The sequence below is a fragment of the Aptenodytes patagonicus genome, chromosome 1 (assembly GCF_965638725.1).
Source record: "Aptenodytes patagonicus chromosome 1, bAptPat1.pri.cur, whole genome shotgun sequence".
Taxonomy (NCBI): domain Eukaryota; kingdom Metazoa; phylum Chordata; class Aves; order Sphenisciformes; family Spheniscidae; genus Aptenodytes; species Aptenodytes patagonicus.
Genome location: NC_134949.1, coordinates 223,540,593 through 223,564,043, shown reverse-complemented (window position 1 = coordinate 223,564,043; position 23,451 = coordinate 223,540,593). Strand labels below are relative to the sequence as shown.

The following is a 23,451-nucleotide window of genomic DNA, read 5'->3' as shown; positions in this document are numbered from 1 at the left end:
GACGTTCCTTCCCCATCCTCCCTATTTCTCCTAATATATATATTTTTTTCCTTTGTTATTTGGGGTAAATGGAAACACTTCACTTCTTTTCAGATGATCCATCTGTATGTTCACCCTGACACTGCTGTTCAGCTGGGAACCAAGAGGAGCTGATATGTGTTTGTCCCCCAAAAAACAACTAGAAAAACCCAGTCTGTGACTCCCTAGGTGATCATCCTGTCTTAATTACGAATCTGTCCTGATTAACCTCTACATATCACCATCAGTGCTGTGTCCTTCCAAGTTTAGGTTATCTCAGAGGCTGACTGTTAAGTTTAAGAATTCCCACTGATCTCTAACTACACCGAAAGGGAAACATCAACACCGTTTGATTTAACAGCACAGAAATGTGTCAATATTTTTGGTGTGTGATTCAATTCTGGAAGAACTTGTTAGGCTTGTGTTTCTCCAGTGTAAATCAAAGTCAGCAGAGTTGCAGAAGAGGCAAATCTGGACAGCTTTTTTTTCTGTTTTACTGTAGTTTTTTTAAGAGTTTTGCTTATTTTCCTTTTGGGTACATAACATTTCTGCAGAACTCAAGGGCATAGTTATAACGGTCACATTCAGCACAGCGTACCTCAGCTCCAGTATGTTGGTGACATTGCCAGAGGGAAAGATCCTTCGGATGTAGTTGAAATCTCCAACATAAAGACTTCCATCAGACCCACATGTTAGGGCAACGGGAGCCAGGAGTTTGTTCCCATCTGCAAGACCATTGCAGCTTGGACAAGAAATGCTACGTCTGCGGCCGTTGCCCATAATGCTTCCGATTACAGGCGGCTGCTGGGAAATAAACTGGTTTTCCCCATTTCCTTTATGCAAGATGCCTAGAGAGAGAAAACAGTAATAAGGAAATTAAAGAGAGACAGGGAAACTGAGACCAAAGGGAGCACAAACTGGCAATGCTGGATGGCAGGTGGGGAATTTGTCAAGTGGCAAGGACACGGTTTAGTGGTGGACTTGGCAGTGTTAGGTTTACGGTTGGACTCGATGATCTTAAAGGCCTTTTCCAACCTAAATGATTTTATAATTCTGTGATTCTAAGGAGGTTTATCATCTTTCATGGTATTGTTTTGTGATGGTTTCACATGAGGAGCCTTTTATCTGAAGTAAGTATTTTTATAGACCCATTACATTTCCTACAGAACAAAAGTATGTAGGGAGAACAAGACTGTCTTTACCTTTGAATGAAATAAACACACTTTTCAGCGTCTCATGAATTTTTACCTGCCTTTTCTGTCCCTCCTTGCCCTGTAATTTGCAGCCTACCAGGTAAAAAAAGAAATTACATAGCTCATGGAAAGATAAGGGACAGGAAGACCATGGTGCATTCTCTAGAGAAATGTTTCCTCTGCAAAGGTTTAGAGGAGCTCTGCTTATGTTCCCTATAAGTGTAGTGTTTTCAGCAGTGGTGTGGGCTGAATTAGATGTTTGCTCCCATACCACTGCTATCATCCAGAAGGTCACAGTGCTTCCATTTTTGAATATGAACATATTGATCAGCTTTCAAGCCTCCCTGCTGCAGTCTTGAGCAACCTTCAAGGACTCTGGCACCTGCCATTCTCCATTATGACCCACAAAGCCTCTCATTTCTGCAAGTACACTTGCACATTGGAGGATGTTTCTAGGTGGATTTATGGTCAGTGGTAGGTCCAATCTGAATAGACTCCCCTTTGTTATTCTAGGAATATTTTCCTTGTTAATCCCCTTCTTTTAAGACACTACGAAGTTAGACATGCTGACATTCAACTAATTCACTACAGCCAGTTTCTTTTGGATTTATACACACCATATTGCTTCTAAATGGAGGTTACTAGAAATAATTTGTTAGTAAAATACATGAGAGAGTACATGTGTTGGTCAGGTTTCTTTCCTTTTCTTGAATTCTTAATGATAAAAAGCAACTGGGCCTTGCAACACTGCATTATTCCTCTGTCATGCGTTACAGTCAACCTACCACTTTGTATGTTGAGGGCATGATGTTTGTCCAGGGACCATCCTCCAAGTTTGGAAGCATCAATTTCATAACCCTGAAGCATAGCTGTCCTCTTCTCCCACAGGATCAAGTCAGGACAGGATTCATACTCATAACCTACTGAAACTATGAACAAGAGAGAAGCAAAAGACCCCCCAGATTAGTAACCCAGAAATGCACAATCAGCACACACAGAGTTTCAACTGAGCAGGGGTAAGAACATTTCTACAGGCAACTGCCAATTTCATTTAAAATGTCATCATCGTAATGCACAGTCTTAATATTTTTCTCTTTAAAGGCCATCCTGCATTTAAAAAGGTCAACACTGTTGTAGATGTTGGGCAAATGTGCTAAAGATTTAAAAGACACTGTTTTGAAGACATATTTTAAAACAATGGGTATTTGAGAGTGTAAACCACTGCTGGACTCCTAAATGGGAGCATATGACTCCTATCTAGTATCTTTGATCTAAGACTGCATGTCAGGAACTTGCCAAAAATCATGGCCTTTCTTGGAAAGTGAAGACTTACTTATACAAATGAGGCATGGGGCAGTGAGTGCCTCAGAGGCAGCAGTCTTACACCAGGTTGACTTGTGTTCATTGTTAATGTCAAAAGGCTACATAGCAAAATGTGGTTTGCTTGCCATGATGTCTAATCAGAGCCTTTCAGGAGTAACTCCACTGAACACATTGGAGTTGCTTAAGAGTAAAATTATGTCAGTAAAAGGCAAATCATGTTTTTGACAGAATAATGACTCCTTTATGATTTTCTCAGATGAAGCAGGACCAGTTTCATTGGTCTGCTTTTCTTCTGCCCTACCTGATCTTTTCAGCGCTAACAGCTGAAGCAGAGCAGAACTGCAAGTTCTACATAAATGAAAAGCAATTACATAGCTCTTTTTTTTTTTAAAACTAGATAAAAATAAAGGTCTGATCTTACAAGTTTCCCAGCCTCTTTGAAAAGTGCTGTTCACTGAGCGAACTCAGGATCCCCCATCAAATATAGCTTTTTGCAGAATCAGACAGTATCAGAGGAGGATGTAATTTAGGAGAAGAAGGCTTGATATTTTCCACTGTTCTAGAGGTAGGAATTATTGAAAGCCTGAATGCTGAAGTCCTTAGACCTGCTCAAGTACTCTAGGGCTGCAGAGCTGCATCATGGAGCCCTCCAGGACCTGATCTAGCAGCATGGAGCTGATCTAGCATCTTAAAGAGCATGTAAACAGTCTTTCAGGATATGCTACCAGGACACGTTTCTCAGTGTGGACTCCAAACTGGGTAAGCTCCACAGGTTGTATCATCCAGCGTGCTCAAGGCAGCTGAGCCTGAGTGAGAGGAAGGCACCTATTCTTCCTCCTAGAAAACAAGGCACCCTACAGCTCCTCTAAAGAGACTTATCTTCAGCTGGGCTATGAGGCATCAGTGAACCACTATTCTGTCAACAAGAGCTCTGTTTGTTAATTTGGGATCTCTCCATCTTGCTGATATCATTGTCTTGGCAGCCTAAAAGATCTAGTCGAGACTCTGTCAAAGACCTGTTAACTGAATGTCCTCTGGTTGTTGGTCAGATGGGAAGGAACCACTGCAGAGCAGCATCACCTCCGCTCACTATACACTCAAAGTACCCCCTTCCCTCCATTATCATCACACAGGACTCACTGGGTGAGGTCTGGGATGGCAGCAGGAAAAGGAGTGAAGTGTATCTCTGCATACACATTATATCCACAGTTTCCTGCCCTAGCAAGGACTTCAGGTTCTGCCCCTGTAGAGTGGGTGGCAAGGACCATACTGCTTTGTGCTGGGGATGTGGCACGTTGAGTATGCAGAACCCTCCTGTTCTCTGCCTTACAGCTTCTGACAGTCTTTGGCAGATGTAAATGAATGCACAAGGTACAAGAAAGAAGAGCATCAGGCCCCGTTTTGGGACTGGGTTCTTGAATGGGCAACAAAGGGGAAACTGTAAGATTAGAGCAATCCTGAAGGTCAGGCACAAGGAGGTTGGAGATTAGGACTCAGTTCTAGGGCTTTCTTTCAAAGCAGTGCTGACAGCTTTTGGCTATAGATGAGAGGTAGCCAAACGCCTCTAGTCCCAGTTCATTCCTTCTGTGTGAATGTGATGGTAGCAGCTCAGGATGTATGTGCTGGGCCATGAGCCAGAGAACAGATAAGTATTCATCTGTTGGGGAAATGCGTGCTGCCTGAACAGCTGGGCTCAATCCTCTCCAAGGAAACAGCAGTGAACCAGCAGGGACCTTTTTATGTGTTAGCAGTTGGACCATACCAGTCTAGGACAAGGTTTGTGCATTGCCACTTAGCTGCTTCTAAAAAGAGACACAAGCCCTGGGGTCACTTACCGAAGGCTTCTGAGAGCCCATACACCTTCTGGCTGTAGACATCTGTCTTATCCCAGATGAAATAATAGGACAGGTCTGGAGCAGCTGCAAACCACCTTCTGAAGAGACGTCCCTCGACTGCCACCATGAGGTGGACTTTCATGAGGTTGAAGGGGATGGTGGGGTGGGTCATGCTGATCCTCAGGACTGATTTGTAGCCAGCTGTGCGACTGCTCAGGTAATTCACTTTTATTTTACTACCGGAAACGTTAATCTCCTCCTGTAGAGCCTGTGGAAAAGCAATCCAGGAGGTGTTAAATCAGCAGTGGGCAGACAGGAAAAGGGAGTGAAGCTGTAATTTATCAAACACACCTTTATAAAAGCTCTGGTAGACATGTCTAAAAAAGCACACCTAGTAGGCATCAATTATAAAATCATATATGTAATTTATGGGGTTAGTTGTGGAAGCCAAGGAATGCCCCCCTCTTTCTCCATCTCTGTTACATGGCAGAACTGGAGACCAAAGTATCACATATAAGTCAGTGCTTACAATGGGACTCACTGCTAAAAGGAATCCCAGGACCCATGGTGAAAGGAGCTTGGTGTCTGAGATTATTCCAGCCCATCAGTTTAGCTTCCATTTTCTGTCTTTTATCTTGGTAGGTTTCTATGGCTGCTAATTTTTGTCTTTTTCCCAGTAAAATATCAAGCCCTCCTTGGCCTGTATCCTTATGGATGTTTCCTGGCCCCGATTGTAACCTACTATTCCCTCCATGTCATTAGTGAATCCTGCTTCCATCCTCCCTCCTCTGACTTACCCATCTCTCCTTCTTTGAAACTGCTCCTCTCCTGCCTCACCTCTGACCCTCTTTGCCTGATCTACCTCTAGTCTTTTCTTCCCTGTGTCCTGGTCTTTATTTTCTGACCTCATATTTGTTCCTACTTACTCTGGCCCTTGCTTAAAATTCCCTCCCCTCTTACCTGTGCGATGAAGCTCTGGGTCTGACCTACCACCATCAACCCCTCTCCCTTCCCTTGTGTTCTCCCTTCCCCTCCTTTTCCAAATTCCTCTGTGTTCTAGGTGAGTTGCTTCGTTTTCTCCTCCAGCCATGCAGTGTGGGTATTTCTGACTGACTGGGACAGTTGTCTCACAGGTCTCCATTCCAGTATAATATTTCACAAAAGACTGGAGAAACAGCAGGGAAAGTTTTGTCTGCCCCTCTTCTGCTTTGAGAATAGAGAAGACTCAGTAAAAATGGGATTTTCATCTAATTTACCTGCTAAAGTACGACCAGATCTTAAAACTCTTCTTTTTTCTTTTTTAGTTGGAGAAATGCAGGGAAATTTTCTGGAAGAGGATAAAATGTACATCCCTGACACCATGCTGATTCTCCCACGCAAAATAATGATAAAAAAGGGCATTTATTTCTTAATTCTTGGGGGGGGGGGAAATTAGTTGTCACTTTCCAGAAAATTTCACTCCTAGGTAAGCACCCCACCTTGACATTTTCAGCACAAGCCGGCAACCTTTGGCAGTTTGAAAGAAAAGATGAAGGTAGAAGCTTAGCAGAGAGCTGGAAAACTTGGTCTGATAATGGTTTCACAAAGCTGGCACTGTTCTCTCCTGTGCCATTTCTGAAATACTTTGGTGTGCTGGACCTTAAATGAGCTGTGAAAATACTTCCCCAGCAATAATCAGCTTTCATAGTATTAGGAGCACGGAGGCTTGAAGGCAGGTGAGTAAAGAGATCCACCCATAAGGAAAGGACCACAGCCATCCTGGTGTCCTCCAAGTTATGTGGCTCCTATACTCAACTCCTTCTATGTAGAATAGAACAGAACAGAACAGAACAGAACAGAACAGAACAGAATAGAATAGAATAGAATATTTTCAGTTGGAAGGGACCTACAAGGATCACCTAGTCCAACTGCCGATTCAGGGCTGACCAAAAGTTAAAGCATGTTATTAAGGGCATTGTCCAAATGCCTCTTAAACACTGACAGGCTTGGGGCATCGGCCACTCAAGGACCTTCACATCCTTCTTAAATTATGGGGCCCAGCACTGCACACAGTACTCGAGGTGAGGACGCACCAACGCTGAATAGAGCGCCATAATCACCTCTTTTGACCGGCTGGTTATGCTGTGTTTGATGCACCCCAGGATGCCGTTTGCCCTCTTGGCTGCCAGGGCACGCTGCTGACTCATACTGAGCCTGCTGTCGACCAGCACCCCCAGATCCCTCTCTGCAGGGCTGCTCTCCAGCCACTCCTCTCCCAATTTAGACTTGTGCCCGGCATTACTCTGTCCTAGGTGCAGGATCAGGCATTTGGACTTGTTAAATTTCATGCCATTGATAATTGCCCAATGCTCCAGTCTATCTAGATCCCTCTGCAAGGCCTCTTGTCCCTCAAGGCAGTCAACACCACCTCCCAGTTTGGTATCACCAGCAAACTTGCTAATGGTGCATTCAACTCCTGCATCCAGATTGTTGAAAAATATATTGAACAGGACTGGCCCTCGAATTGAACCCTGCGGAACACCGCTGGTGACCGGTCACCAGCCAGATGGAGCCCCATTCACTACAACCCTTTGAGCCCTGCCCTTCAGCCAGTTCTTCACCCAGCACACCGTGAACCTGCTCATCCCACAGCTGGACAACTTGTCCAGAAGGAACCTGTGAGGGACTGTATCAAAAGCCTTACTAACATCCAGAAAAACTACATCCACCGCCTTCCCTTCATCCACTAGGCGGGTGACCTTATCATAGAAGGATATCAGATTAATTAAATAGGACTTTCACTTTGTGAACCCATGTTGACTGTGCCTGACGATTGCATTATTCTTTAAATGCCTTTCAATAGTACTCACTATGATCTTCTCCATAATTTTTCCAGGAACTGAGGTTAGACTAACAGGTCTATAGTTCCCTGGGTCTTCCCTCATGCCCTTCTTGTAGACTGGAATAACATTGGCTAGCTTCCAGTCAGCAGGGACCTCCCCAGGCTCCCAAGACCTTTGGTAGATGATCGAGAGGGGTCCTGCCATAACATCCGCCAGCTCCTTCAGTGCTCTGGGATGAATCCCATCAGGACCCATGGACTTGTGAACATTCAGCTGATACAGCTGGTCCCTTATAATTTCAGTGTCCACAAATGGAAACTCACTGTTCCCACACTCGTGGTCCTCCGACTCAGGGGACCAAGCAGCCCAAGGTCTATCAGTATTATTAAAGACTGAGGCAAAAAATGTGTTGAATGCCTCCGCTTTATCTTCATCCCTATTAGTCAGATGACCATCTTCAACAAGTATCGGTCCAATTTTTCTTTAGACCTCCTCTTGCTATTAACATACTTAAAAAAGCCCTTCTTGTTATCTGAAACAACACTGGCCAGTTTCAACTCTAATTGAGCTTTGGCCTTTCATGTCTTCTCCCTGCATATACAAACCACGGCTCTGTAATCTTCCTGCGAAGCCTGACCTCGCTTCTAGAGATCATACAGTTTCTTTTTCCTCTTGAGCTCCACGAGGAGTTCCCTGTTCAGCCAAGCTGGTCTTCTGCCCTGCTTGCTTGACTTACGACACAGTGGAATTGCCTGCTCCTGTGCTTCTAAAAGGTGGTTCTTAAAGACTGACCAGTACTCGTGGACTCCTAAGCCCTCTAAAGCAGATTCCCAGGGTACTCTGCTAAATAGCTCCCTGGATAGCTTAAAGTTTGCTCTCCTGAAGTCCAGGGTAGCAATTCTGCTTTTTTCCTTATTACACTGAAAATTTTAAACTCAACCATTTCATGATCACCGTGGCCAAGACAGCACCTACCATCACATCCCCCACGAGTCCTTCTCTATTCACAAATAGCAAGTCTAGGAGGACATCCTTCCTAGTTGGCTCACTGAGTACCTGTGACAAGAAGTTATCATCTCCTACAAAATTCAAGAGTTTCCAAGACCTCTTCATCACAGCAGTATGATATTCCCAGTTGATGTCTGGGAGGCTGAAATGTAGACACTCACTACAACATCTCCTTTGTTTTCCAGCCCCCTAATCCTCACCCAGAGGCTCTCAACCACATCATCACTAACTGTAAGGGCTGTGCAATCAAACCTCTCCCTTACGTATAGTATGACACCTCCACCTCGCCTGCCCTGCCTATCCCTCCTGAACAGCCTGTAGCTCTCCATCCCAGCAGTCCAGGCGTGGACTCATCCACCAAGTCTCACTAATACCAACGATATCATAGCTCTCGGAGCTGACCAACACTTCCAGTTCATCCTGTTTGTTTTTCATACTGCGTGCGTTGGTGTACAAGCATTTCAGATACGCTCCTGAGCCCTCCGTGCTCCCAGGAGCAGTGTAAATGTTCCCACTAGGATTGCCACCCTCTGGCGATGCCATGCCAACTCTTGGCTTACCTACTGCAATCCTGTTGGTATCCCCTTCCCTCATCGATTCTAGTTTAAAGCTCTCTCAATCAGTCTTGCCCGCTTATGCCCAAAGTCACTTTTTCCCCATCAGGACAGGTGGATCCCATCAGGCCCCAGCATACCTTGTCTCTTGAAGGCTCTTCCATGGTTTAAAAACCCAAAGTTTTGGCGGAGGCACCAGTCCTGGAGCCAGATATTAGTATGCAGGAGCAGCAAACTTCCCTGGCATGACAAGTTGCTCATCTCTGAGCAACTGTTTTCTGGCTAGCGTTATAAATAACAACAAATCTTGTAATCTGCCCCCTGAAAAGACCTCTTCTACGCTATTATCCAAGGCCCAACAGTTTTTCAACTGATAACCTACAGGCTCTGAGCGTTGCAGCACTTGACAAAAGAACACATCCAGAAGTTAAAGTGCTGTTCCACTGTGCTCATAAATATTTACTTTCTGTAATGCAGCCTTTTCAATTTACATATCTCAGTGCTTAGGAGGCTGAAAAATGACAGAACTGGGAAAACCCAGGAATTTTAAAATATATTTTATGAGCTTGGAGCAAGCTGGGATGGGACCAGGCTCAACCAGAGACCAGCTGAGCCAAGCTGCAGTAAAGATGGTCCCTTGTATCAAATCTGTCTTCATATGTAACCCCTCTAGGAAAAAGCCAGGCAGAAATAATTGTCATGGAGGTACTATTTGCAATGTCTGGTTCAAATGCCTGTCAGAAATAATTATTTCTCTCTGTCACAATCTGTCTCTGCTGTCTACCATCCCAGAGAAAGGGTCAGCACAGCAGTACCGAGGCACTGAGCAGCACAAGGGGCTGTGTTTAAAGGCGCCTGCTTGAAAAGCGGGTTCAAATGGTAATTCAGATTATCCGAAATGCATTTGTAGTTTATAAGTAGTGCTGAACTAGTAACAAAGCAGGGCATTGGTGGGGGGAGTATAATCCAGTGGGACACTGGTGGGAGAAGAGGGGAAAAATAAGCTTTAAAATACCCTGAACGCACCAAAAGTAATGACAGCTGAATTGTGCCCTTATTTCTATTTAATAATAGAAAATTCAGATAAATTCATATGCTGTGTCTGGGGTCCTTGTGAAAGACTAGGGCTCTTAGAGTTTACCACGGCCTACCCAATGTAATCTGCTCTTTAAAAGTGGTCCAGCCACCAGGCTGGTCAGGCAGAAGAGCTGGTTCTTCAGGCTTACTAGGGATTTTCACAATTTAGCAATTTTCACTGCCGTGTTCCCTTCACTCCTGGGCGTTGATCTATGCTTGTGTTAGTAGCAATCCTTCCACTCTTTGCATGAGACCATGTAGAAAATCTTGTTTCTGTGTGCAGGGTTACACATTTCTCTTACAGCTCCTCTTCGCTCTGCCAGCAGACAGGCCAAGGAACAATCAATCTTTTTTTTTAATATGATGCTCAGAAGGAATTTTGAGAAAGAAAGGCAATTAGGGCCTGATTCAGGGGCCTTAACATAGGCATCTAGTGCTTTTGAGATGTTCTATGGTATCCAAAACCTCGGCGAGGGGGTGACAGGTCTGACATGGACCTTCTTGAGATCTCTGCCTTTCTGAAGCTACAGCTGGAGGCCTGAAGGGACACTTCAGGGCATCTTAAATGGCACAAAATCTGTCTTTAGGTACCTGAATCAAACACTTAAAATGTAATATTTGGTCTTTTGAATGCATCCAGGTAGAGGACACGACATTTATTTGTTGGAGCTCATGAGGTTCCTATCTGCCCACTTGTCAAAATCTCTTTCCCAGCCCTGCCATCCACTTGTCGCCTCCTCCCAGCTATGTGCTCACACCTTTTATATTTAACATTTCTCTACTGAAAACTGCGCATTATAAAATGCAGCTGCAGTAACTGGCAGCTAGGTTACTTTTTTTTGTATGTATATCCAGTATAGGAATGAAAAGTAGTTCATTTATGAACTGAAGTACAGTCAGGCCTCTGCCATAAAATCAGATTCTCTTGTATACTCATGCACCACAAATGCTGTTAACTTTCAGCTGTCAATATTTGAGGAGGAATACAGTTTTACAGGTTTTAGCTCAATCATTTGGCATGTGGGAAAAGTACTGCTCATCACATATGAGATTCATCTTATCTAAATTTAGGGACCTAAAAGTTAGAAGTCTCCTCTGATCTACTCTTCTATGTCTCTTCATGGCCAATGAGCAGAGATGGGCTCTTTAGAAGATTGTTCTTGCCACGTAAACTTAAGAGCAGGATTCAATCCCAATTTAAGGCGTCTAAATCCAGATGTCAACATATGTGTGTGCATGTGAGGTAGGCATGTAAGCATCAACTATAGTCAGTGGAGATTTAACCGATACCGTCAGTGGGAACCAGATACCTTCAAGATGGCCAGCTTAATTGATCTGTAGGCTCCACTGACAGTATTGATTAGATTTCTGTCAGCTTTAATGGGAGCTCGGTCATCCAGCACACATCTGGATGACTGCACGTGAACACCTTATTTAGGTGCCATAATCTCAAAATGAATCCCAGTTAGGTCTTAATTAGATTCCATCACTACAGACGTCTAGTGCGATTTGGGATGTCCAAGTTATCTGTGACATTCACAAGGGGTTGGCAGATATAATGCAGGACACTGATAGGGGGATCATTCTGGATTGGCAGTTGGAGGCTGAGCAGGATATCTGCAGGACATTTCAAATGGCACTAAACATCTGCGATGAGGGTAGTGAAACCCTGGCCCAGGTTGCCCAGAGAGGTGGTGGATGCCCCATCCCTGGAAACATTCCAGGTCAGGTTGGACGGGGCTCTGAGCAACCTGATCTAGTTGAAGATGTCCCTGTCCTTGGCAGGGGGGTTGGACTAGATGAGCTTTAAAGGTCCCTTCCAACCCAAACTATTCTATGATTCTATGATCTATAGTCAAGAAACTGTATCAAACCATTGTTTATGATTTACATCCCCAGCTGCTTTCACAGTCGATAGACAGACACACACTCTTATTGAAGAGGAATTTTAAAATGTTTTAGTTCAATAGATATAATTAACACAATCTAATGAGTATCCTACCAAATAATGAGCGAGGTTATAATTATAGTTGCACTGTATCAGATATTTGCTTCTTTTCCAGGTAGCGCTGAACATTACCTTTGATGGTGTTTGTTGGTTTAGGAAAAAAGAGATGTGAAAACTGAAGCAAGAATTTGCAGTCTGATGGACTTTACAAGATATGGGACTTAATTAGTAATTATGCTGGGACAAACCCAGTGACTGTAATTGGAAATTAGTGTGAGAAAGGATCACAGGATTAGGTCCAGAGGGAAAGGTAAAGAGACCACTAGCTTTATTTGTTGCTGGGTTCAGTACCTGGTGTATTAAAATTAGAAGATATAAAGTGACTTCCTTCCTCGTTAACGCTACCGCAACCCCACCGGAGTCAAGAGGGAAGCACACAATTTGTCGCTACACTTGTTATTATTTCTACCTTGGCAGACTATTATTTGTCATTAAAAGCAATACCCAGGACATGCCGAATGCTGGCATCTAAAACCCAGGGAATAACATGCTCAAGAAAGGAAAGCTTGAATGCTGCTACATCCATATATTTCAACACAGTGAGTATTTTTAAGGAAAATGGGTAATTCAGTTGTTTGGACTTTTCAGTTTAAAACCCAACTTTCCATTTGGCAAAATACTTTGAATCCACAGCAGGTTGTTAAACTACTTTATCTGGCTCACACTTCCTTAAAAAAGGAAAACGGGGATGAGAAACTAAAAGTAACCCTCTCGCTTTGCTCATCGATCCCAAATGTCATGAAATGCAATAAAACCCAGGTGCTCCGCAGGCTGGCCATTTGCCAGCCGTCTGCTGGCTGACCGCACATCTCAGCAGCTTTTGTGGAGTGAGGGGTATGCCTTCAAACCCTGAGAAAGTTCACACCCGATACTCCACCACTGAGGTCCGTAATGCCCAGTGGGTGAAATTTGCTCGTGAACAGCATTAGAGCGTAAGCGGTCCATCAGCCTCGCGCTGGGCATATTGAATGCCAAAGGGCTGCCCAAAGGCTTGTTGCAGGTCACACGAGGGTCCCAGCCCACCTCCTGCGGATGAGAGGTGAAAGCAAAGCAGAGCCAACGTAGGTTTTTGCTGTCAGCCACAAGTGCTTTGCCTCCATCTCTCAGGGATAAGGGAAAAGAAACCTTCTGGCTAAGTGCATGTTTGTGAGCGAGCACTCCTGGCAAACGTCTGACAGTGGTGCAACAAATGGGGAATGCTTCTTTTTAGCAAAGCAGGGGAATAGAGAAAGACACAGAACAGCTGCGTTCGTGTTGCTCAAAGCAGGCAAAAGAAGCACAGAAAGGAGATGGATTATTTTTTCCTCGGCTCAGATGATTCATACCTGGATTTCAGGAACAATAGGACCTTTCTCTGAGCAGGAACTTGCAAAAGCTGTCAGAGGAGATGGGGAGACCACGGGGTTGGGCCGGGCGAAGTTACTGAGGTCACAGCTTGGGATCTCGTTCTCTTCGTGCCTCATGACTATGGTTTCCATCACGAAGAAGCGATCCCACGGCAGCCACAGCGTGTGCTCCTGGGTGATGAAGGGAGCCCGCTCAAAGTGCAGGATAATGGAGATCCCACCAATGGTAACGAGATCAAAGCTGTTTTAAGAGACGGAATACATAGTTAGTGCAAGCACCGTCCTGCCTATTTGTAACAATTCCCTAGCAAGGACCCCCAGAAAAATAATCACAAGAAATATCACCACCCACATTTTACAAGTATAAAACCTACAGCCCGAAGAGGCTTTAGTTGAGTAAGAGCAAGCGGCAGAGGCAGGAGTACAAACTCAGCTTCTTTGCGTGTTGTCCCCATGTACATTAAAAACATACCCATCCCTTTTTTTGAGACAATGTTTATCTTTGTTAGTGCTTTTCTAGTGTTATTTGATCATACATATTCATTTTCTTTTTTTTTTTCTTTTTTTTTTTTTTAAAGTATTTATCATCCAAATGCAGCCACAGATCGGATCAATTCACATGATGAAACAAACTATTTGGAACGTGGTTTCTCTGACACACCACCATATAAATTGTCTTGGCATCACTGCTAACCTGACTAATACCTAATGCAACCCAGGGAACATGTGGAGCCCAGTCATGGACTGAGCCTACTGTCCATGCCTTCCCTAGGCACAGGGAAGAAATGAACACCATGCAGGCGGTCTCTACCACAGCACTCAGCACATCATAGTCTTTTTTGACTCTTAATCATTCAGAGCAGGGCAGATCACCTACTGCCTGTGGTCTCCAACTTCGCCCTGTGCTACCTCCAGCCAAGTGGCTTTTCTGCCTGTGTTAGTGTTGGATAACATTACGTTGGACTAACAGAGCCCTCCAGAGCTGTATGAAAAGACGTTAGCTCAATAAGGAAAATATTCCTCCTCTTAATGTAAAGATGGTGGGATAAGGTTTTGGGGTTTTTCTTAGTTTTGTATTTAAACTTCACATCTTGTCAGAGATGGAGATTTTATGAAGTACTACAGGGTGTATCTACTATGTATAGACTCAAAAAAGAGGTGTTAACTGAGAAAGGAAGGGATTTCATCACAATTTAAAGACTCTCGTTTTGCTGCTTTGTTTTCTTCTCAGTATCTATTCAGTTGCAATGCCAAATGTGCGTTTCAGGCAAAGAAAGTTTTCTCATCCCTGCTTCTCACTTTCGATGCTTGGCACTAGAGTATGACAGTCTCACACAGATTTTAAGCATGTGAATAGGCTCGCTGGCTTCAGCAGAGCTGCTCGCGTGCTTAAGAGCCATGTGCTTAAGTACTTCTCTCTGCCTGAGAACCACGATCTGAAACCACTCTGACAGCCCAAAGCCAGACTTGATGCACCTTGTAATTACAAGGTAAGAAAGAAGCTGAAAAAAGTATTTAAAATTCTTTTTAAAATTAATTATAAGGCTTTCAGATCGGCTGCAAAAATCCCAGAGGAGCAACAACGGCTACGAACTATTTCTAAAAAAAAATCTTTGGCAAGCAATCATTCAGGAGAACCTTTTTTTTTTATGGACAATAGACTGAGGTGCCATTTAGTAAATATAATTATGAAAAGAAAGTTATTCAGGAAAGAATGTTAAATTGAGTCCACGGGAGGGAGTGGAAAGCATTTAAAAAAGCTAAAGACATGTTTATTCTACCACTCAAGTCGGGGCATCAGCTTCCCAGACCTATGGAGCTTGGCTTGCAACAGCCTGACGAGTAACTTGCTGGTCTTTGCCAGCAAAGCTGCGCAGCATTTGTACTTTGATGAGAACATTTTTAACAGTCAATTAGCATTTGGCAAGCCCTTCAGCTAGGAGGGAGAAGCTTGCTCTGCATGAATCTGGGCACTGAAAGGGGCAACGGGAGGAAAGAAACAAACATTACAAACGATGCTCAACAAGTTTTTAGGCAAGTGGGAAAGAAGTTTTATTTGGAGACACCTCCGTTTCACTCCTTTGTGAGCAGTTCTTGGCTTCATTGAGCCTGGGTCAGGGATAGTAACCTGCTGAGGGGAAACATCCTTGCCTCTCCTGCATCCCCAAAACAGGATACAGAAGGGAAAGCCCCACCTCTATGTCAGGCTCCAGCAGCTGTGAAAACAGAGACACGCAGTATTTTTTAGCAGGCACTGTTGCTCATGAAGTTTTTCCCAGAGTCACAGGGTGCAGCTTTGAAGTTACCTTGATGAACTGAACAAAAGCTAAAACCAAAACCAAAAAGAAAAATGCAAACTGAAAACACCCTGCTCCCAGCTTCCCTTAGTGAAATTAAATTTAACAAGGGCAAAACCATCTTGGGATAGAAGGAATGAGATAATTTTATTTCTGGTTTTGCTGCTGATCTCTGATGTCTTTTTTATCACTAAAAAAATCATACTTGTTGTACAGTCATATTGTTCTGTTTTTCTTAAAAGACTCTGGAGAGACAGGGCTAAGGATGAAATTCTCTATTTATCCACAAAGCAGGCTCAACCCCCCCCCCCCCCCCCCCGAAAAGTGTAACCCTTTCTCATATCTTTGCTCTGAAAGTCCATGTCTTTGGTCTTTCTGAGAGAGCCATGCCAAAGTTGCTGAATGTAGAATCATCAAATCATAAAACCGTTTAGACTGGGAAAAGACCTTTAAGATCATCAAGTCCAACCATTAACCTACCACTGCCAAGTCCACCACTAAACCATGTCCCTAAACACCACAACTACACGTCTTTTAAATACCTCCAGGGACGGTGACTCAACCACTTCCCTGGGCAGCCTGGTCCAGTGCTTGACAACCCTTTCAGTGAAGAAATTTTTCCTAATACCCAATCTAAACCTCCCCTGGCGAAACTTGAGGCCGTTTCCTCTCGTCCTATCGCTTGTTACTTGGGAGAAGAGATGCACCCCCACCTCGCTACAACCTCCTTTCAGGGAGTTGTGGAGAGCGATGAGGTCTCCCCTCAGCCTCCTTTTCTCCAGGCTAAACAACCCCAGTTCCCTCAGCCGCTCCTCAGCAGACTTGTTCTCCAGACCCCTCACCAGCCTCGTTGCCCTTCTCTGGACACGCTCCAGCACCTCCACGTCCTTCTTGGAGTGAGGGGCCCAAAACTGAACACAGTATTCGAGGTGCGGCCTCACCAGGGCCGAGTACAGGGGCACAATCACTTCCCTACTCCTGCTGGCCACACTATACAGGCCATCCTGATACAGGCCAGGATGCCATTGGCCTTCTTGGCCGCCTGGGCACACTGCCGGCTCATGTTCAGCCGGCTGTCGACCAGCACCCCCAGGTCCTTTTCCGACAGGCAGCTTTCCAGCCCCTCTTCCCCAAGCCTGTAGCGCTGCATGGGGTTGTTGTGGCCGAAGTGCAGGACCCGGCACTTGGCCTTGTTGAACCTCATACAGTTGGCCTGGGCCCATCGATCCAGCCTGTCCAGGTCCCTCTGCAGAGCCTTCCTACCCTCGAGCAGATCAACACTCCCGCCCAACTTGGTGTCATCTGACTGAGGGTGCACTTGATCCCCTTGTCCAGATCATTGATAAAGATGTTAAACAGAACTGGCCCCAATACTGAGCCCTGGGGAACACCGCTCGTGACCGGCCGACAACTGGATTTAACTCCATTCACTACAACTCTTTCGGCCCAGCCATCCAGCCAGTTTTTTACCCAGCAAAGAGTACGCCCGTCCAAGCCATGAGCAGCCAGTTTCTCCAGGAGAATGCTGGGGGAAACGGTGCCAAAGGCTTTACTAAAGCCTGGGTAGACAACATCCATAGCCTTTCCATCATCCACTAAGCAGGTCACCTTGTCATAGAAGGGGATCAGATGAGTCAAACAGGACCTGCCTTTCATAAACCCATGCTGACTGGGCCTGATCACTGGGTTGTCCTGTACGTGCCGCGTGATGGCACTCAAGATGATCTGCTCCATAACCTTCCCCAGCACCGAGGTCAGACTGACAGGCCTGTAATTCCCTGGATGCTCCTTCCGGCCCTTCTTACAGATGGGCGTCACATTTGCTAACCTTCAGTCAACTGGGACCTCCCCGGTTAGCCAGGACTGCTGATAAATGATGGAGAGTGGCTTGGTGAGCACTTCCACCGGCTCCCTCAGTACCCTTGGGTGGATCCCATCCGGCCCCATAGACTTGTGTGTGTCTAAGCGGTGTAGCAGGTCACTAACCATTTCCCCTTGGATTATGGGGGCTTCATTCTGCTCCCTGTCCCTGTCTCCCAGCTCAGGGGGCTGGGTACCCGGAGAACAACTGGTCTTACTATTAAAGACTGAGGCAAAGAAGGCATTAAGTGCCTCAGCCTTTTCCTCATCCTTGGTCACTATGTTCCCCCCACATCCAATAAAGGATGGAGATTCTCCTTAGCCCTCCTTTTGTTGCTAATGTATTTATAGAAACATTTTTTATTGTCTGTTATGGCAGTAGCCAGATTAAGTTCTAGTTGGGCTTTGGCCCTTCTAATTTTCTCCCTGCATAACCTCACGACATCCTTGTAGTCCTCCTGAGTGGCCTGCCCCTTCTTCCAAAGGTCATGAACTCTCCTTTTTTTCCTGAGTCCCAGCCAAAGCTCTCTGTTCAGCCAGACCGGTCTTCTTCCCCGCCGGCTCGTCTTTCGGCACATGGGGACGAAAGGCTCCTGCGCCTTGAAGATTTCCTTCTCGAAGAACGTCCAGCCTTCCTGGACTCCTCTGCCCTTCAGGACTGCCTCCCAAGGGACTGTGTCACCCAGTCTCCTAAACAGGCCAAAGTCTGCCCTCCAGAAGTCCAAGGTAGCAGTTCTGCTGATCCCCCTCCTTACTTCTCCAAGAATTGAAAACCCTATGATTTTGTGATCGCTATGCCCAAGACGGCCTCCAACCATCACATCACCCACGAGTCTTTCTCTGTTCGTAAACAACAGGTCCAGTGGGCACTTTCCCTAGTTGGCTCCCTCACCAGCTGTGTCAGGAAGTTATCATCTTCCACACACTCCAGGAACCTCCTAGACTGTTTCCTCTCTGCTGCATTGTATTTCCAGCAGACATCTGGTAAGTTGAAGTCCCCCACAAGAACAAGGGCTAGCGACTGTGAGACCTCTCCCAGCTGCTTATAGAGTATTTCATCTGCCTCTTCATCCTGGTTGGGTGGTCTATAACAGACTCCCACCATGATATCTGCCTTGTTGGCCTTCCCCCTGATTCTTACCCATAAACACTCAACCCTATCGTCACCATCATTAAGCTCCAGACAATCAAACCACTCCCTACAATGTACAGGGCTACCCCACTGCCTCTCCTTCCTTGCCTATCCCTTCTGAAGAGTTTATAGCCATCCACTGCAGCACTCCAGCTGCGAGAGTCATCCCACCACGTTTCTCTGATGGCAACTGTATCATAGTTTCGCTGCTGCACAATGGCTTCCAGCTCCTCCTGTTTGTTGCCCATACTGCGTGCATTGGTATAGATGCACTTCAGTTGGGCTATTGATCCACCACCTTTTTGGGGCGAGAAGCCCTAATTCCTATGTGACCATTCTCAGGCGCTTCCGTGGTTTCTAATGCATCCATTACCCTTGTGTCTTTGCTGCCGCATGGATCTCCATCCCCTAGATGGAGACTGAGATGGCAGACTGAAGGACCTCGCTAGCACACCGTCCCTCAAACCTCGGTATGCCACCCCCAGGCTTATCTCTAGCAAGCCTGGTTTTATCCCTTCAAATCTAGTTTAAAGTTCTTTCAACGAGCCCTGCTAACTCCTGTGCAAAGATCCTCTTCCCCCTTTGAGACAGGTGTACCCCATCTGTCGCCAGGAGGCCTGGTGTCGGTAGACCGACCCATGATCAAAAAACCCAAAATTCTGCTGGTGACAGAAGGCTTGGAGCCAGGTGTTGATCTGCTGGCTCTTCCTGTTTCTTTCCTCATCAAGATGGCAGGTACATGATACCAAAAAAGTCTGGAGACTTTCCTGTTGTTTTATTAACACCGTGCCCACAACCATGGGATACTGAGGATTTACAGTCTCTATAAACTACCAGTTTGATCAAATTTAAAGCTTTATTCAAAAATGTGGTTTATAATCCAGTACTGATACTTTGATCCATCTATTAACTTTGCTTTATAGAGAAATGCATACAATAGAGTAGTTTCAGAGCTGTCGTTTTATCTTCATGCCCTCTTATCTGAAAAAACTCTGTGTCACAATAATTAGGCTAAAAACACATGGAAGCCTTGAAGGTATCAGAGTTTTGCTCAGACTAAGTAATGCGACTTAAACAGGACCAGGATTTCACTATTAGAGGCTGTATCTGAGTACTGTAATAGGAGTGAAACCTACTTGCAGAGACCTGGAATACAGTCAACCCACTTACAGGCGTGAAAAATTCAGTTCACTGTAATTTTAAAACTGAAATTTCACTTATGATACTAATTTTGAAACTTGGTCATGCCAAAAAAAACCCCCTCAAAACAACAAACCAAACCCAAAGCAACAAAATCAGCTTAGGAACCAATCTAGCTAAACTGATGCAATTCTGTCTTTAAACTCCCTTACTTTAAAAACACAGTTATTGCCCTGCTATCAGTAAACTGATTTGCTAAATCAATTTAAGGCAACTCAGTGCACATTTTCAAAAATATATATTCCTATGGTGAATATGCCAAATAATAAAGCCAGTGAGTTTTATGCAGTTATCTCATAACCCCTGGAACAAGGTAACTGCTTGCATGCATGCTCCCATTTTTCCTCCAAACCAGAATGACACCGAAGATGGTCCAGGTGACTCCATATGACTGTGCACTGCTGTGGACTGGGAACGCATGCAGTCTGCTACTGTAGTTCAGGAGAAGCTACTTCTTGCTTAAGAGCATCAACATCTTAAACCAAAGCAACTCAATCACATGAAAACTGCACTGTGAAAAAGCTGATGAGAAGAGAGTCATGCTCTATTCAGAAAATTACTGAAAACTATCAAAACACAGAACAGAAACTGTAATAGCAATAATTCTTTATGTGATTTTGAAAGTGCTTTGCAAAAAGTAGTTAATAAATGCTATATCAATCAGTCAGGAAGGCAAGTAAATGTTATCTCCTTTTCACAGGCTGGTTGGCTAGCCTAGGATGGTTGAGAGATGCATCTAATGCTACCCACTAAATCAGCAGCAAGGCTAGGATTAGAAATAAGGGATGTCTGACATCATTTTCTGCCCTGACAATTTTAGTCTTAATGCTCTTAAATACTTCAGGGTAATTTTTAGAAGACCTCACCACTGAGGAAGTCGCTGGATTCTGGTGTTCTTTGAAAGAAGGGCTTTCACTTGTCCGTTTATTACCTCCAGAGTACACAGATGCACTGCTGTGCCCATTCATTTGAGAAAATATCTGCACGCATGCCTCACACAATTTTGGAAGGTATTTTTATGATTCAAGAGACTCAGCACTGCACCTGGACAATTTATTGAATGTCAGTCGTACACCAGACCTCCACAAGGTTTCTGCAGAAGCAGACTGGAGAAGCAGGTTCATTTGAGAGGACGGTGAAGAAAGTGAAATCAGAAGAGCTGACACCACGCAGTCTGGGGTTACACTGACCACCGGCAGCTGCCGACAGAAATCCCAGCTATAGGATGAATCCCACTTGGTAACAGATTCCCTTGTCTGAGATAGCTGATCTCTTGTCATTTTTATCATTTGGAGCTGAGTACCTACTGGGGTCTGAGTCAGCAAACTGCAGCACTGAGCTCCTTGAAACTAATTTAACTTCTGGAGGCTGGCAGCAGGCCCCGAGGAACCAGCAGTCCGGTGAAGATTGGTGGAGCATACTGATGCTCCAGCTGCATTGCTTTCTGCCCTGGGTCCCCTGCTCAGCTGGAGGTTGGGAAGGACAGGGTGTGAAAGGAACATCCCTGGCTTGAACTGCCAGCAGAAGGCGGCTTATAGCAGGGGGGAATTGCCTTTCACCACCTGGGAATTGGAAAGAAATAGTTACTCGGATATTGCAAAGGTCCAGGGCTGGGATAGCAGCGCTCACCTCCGTGCTCTGGTCCTGTTTAGCTTACTGGTATGTTTGCTGTTTAAGATAAGGCCCTCTGTGCTAGGTACAGCACAACTGCAAAGCAAAGAGATGGTCCCTTCCTCAAAGTACTTGTAATCTAAATGAAAGATTACACATAGTAGTTGGGTATTGTATATAGGACAAGGAAACAGGTGGGAAAAAGGTTATGGCAGGCATTATTGTCCAGGAATTTTGCAGGCATATTTATCTGTCCTAATAGACACAGGTTTTGTGCTGGTCTATACGCAGCAATCTGATCTTGAGAGTGCAGTTTGGATCTCACTTTCACGCAAAGTAGGTTCAGTAACGTTGACAGAGATACTCATAGCATAAACGTGCAAGACCTCCTCCTTTTTGTAGCAATGCCTAAGCTACAGGCAATGCAAAGGCACCAGCTCCAGAGTCACTCTTTTCCAAAGGAGACCACTAGTTTTCCTAGGATGCCTTTTTATTATCCAGATTTTATTATCATGTCATCCAAGAGGTGGAGCATCACTCGGGAAGCCTCCTAGTCACCATCGGTGTTACAGAAGGTGCAAACCCTCCTGAGCATGAACAAGGCAGCATTAAGCACACGTTGCAAGCACATGTTCCTCTCTCTCATTATAATCCTATCACCTTCTCAGGCCAAGTCAAACCTTTAATGAAAGTTGTGGATTGGAGAGGTGCTAAAATCTATAAATCCTCTCCCAAGTGCTAGTGGTTAGTAGTCAATACATACAGCATGTGCAGCTGGAACCCCTTATGTTTCATTTTTGTTCTTAAAAGAAAGGGAGCCAATTAGCACTGACAGACAAAAGATAAGATGAAAGACTTTCCCAATTTGCAATGCTTTTGTTTTGGTTGAGCGTGTTTGCTCAGATTTTAAGCACTTGCCTCTAACACAACCGTAATCTTAATGACTTCTTCCTAATCATTTCAACACGAATTAGCAAGAAGAGAGGTGTTGGGAGCGGGAGGCATCTTTTCTTTACGTGCATGGGCACTGCATTGCCCAATTGTTGGCTAAAGATTCTAGGTGATATCACAAAGTTAATAATAATAAATAATAAAAATAAGAATAGAATAGAATATTTTCAGTTGGAAGGGACCTACGAGGATCATCTAGTCCAACTGCCTGACCACTTCAGGGCTGACCAAAAGTTAAAGCATGTTATTAAGGGCATTGTCCAAATGCCTCTTAAACACTGACAGGCTTGGGGCATCGGCCACTCAAGGACCTTCACATCCTTCTTAAATTATGGGGCCCAGCACTGCACACAGTACTCGAGGTGAGGATGCACCAATGCTGAATAGAGCGCCATAATCACCTCTTTTGACCGGCTGGTCATGCTGTGTTTGATGCACCCCAGGATGCCATTTGCCCTCTTGGCTGCCAGGGCACGCTGCTGACTCATACTGAGCCTGCTGTCGACCAGCACCCCCAGATCCCTCTCTGCAGGGCTGCTCTCCAGCCACTCCTCTCCCAATTTAGACTTGTGCCCGGCATTACTCTGTCCTAGGTGCAGGATCCGGCCTTTGGACTTGTTAAATTTCATGCCATTGATAATTGCCCAATGCTCCAGTCTATCTAGATCCCTCTGCAAGGCCTCTTGTCCCTCAAGGCAGTCAACACCACCTCCCAGTTTGGTATCACCAGCAAACTTGCTAATGGTGCATTCAACTCCTGCATCCAGATTGTTGAAAAATATATTGAACAGGACTGGCCCTAGAATTGAACCCTGCGGAACACCGCTGGTGACCGGTCACCAGCCAGATGGAGCCCCGTAACAACTAACAATAATGCATCAACATCTTCAAAATGCATCAACAATAAATGTACTCTTGGAAAGAGTTTCTCTTTAGTGTTGATGGTAATAATGCCATAACTGCTGCTTGAACACTGTAAATCCTAGAAAGACATCTTACCTGCCGTCTTGTCTGCTGATTGTGTATCCAAAAAGAGGATTGTTGACAAAGCTGATGTTCACTCCAACTAGAGGGGTCCCATCTGCCGTCATCACCTGGCCTCGAATCACACACGCATGTCTGCAAGAAGGAGAAAAATTGTAAGATATAGTAAGTTTTTTGACAAAATCAGGTTTTTCCTCTACTTCTGTGGCTGGGAATCCTATGGATTAGAAAG

General features: G+C 44.9%; 1 protein-coding gene across 7 annotated transcripts in view; it reads right to left on the bottom strand.

Moving 5' to 3' along the window:
* TENM4 (teneurin transmembrane protein 4) overlaps nucleotides 1-23,451 on the bottom strand; it is a 624,775-nt gene that overhangs the window by 69,701 nt on the left and 531,623 nt on the right. For all 7 annotated transcript variants that reach the window (XM_076328426.1, XM_076328432.1, XM_076328425.1 and 4 more), the window contains 5 exons: nucleotides 23,235-23,354; nucleotides 13,164-13,425; nucleotides 4,370-4,637; nucleotides 1,997-2,140; nucleotides 617-866 (listed from right to left, as the gene is read on the bottom strand). In XM_076328426.1, the coding sequence (XP_076184541.1) occupies nucleotides 617-866; nucleotides 1,997-2,140; nucleotides 4,370-4,637; nucleotides 13,164-13,425; nucleotides 23,235-23,354 (1,044 nt within the window). The remainder of the gene's footprint in view (nucleotides 1-616; nucleotides 867-1,996; nucleotides 2,141-4,369; nucleotides 4,638-13,163; nucleotides 13,426-23,234; nucleotides 23,355-23,451) is intronic.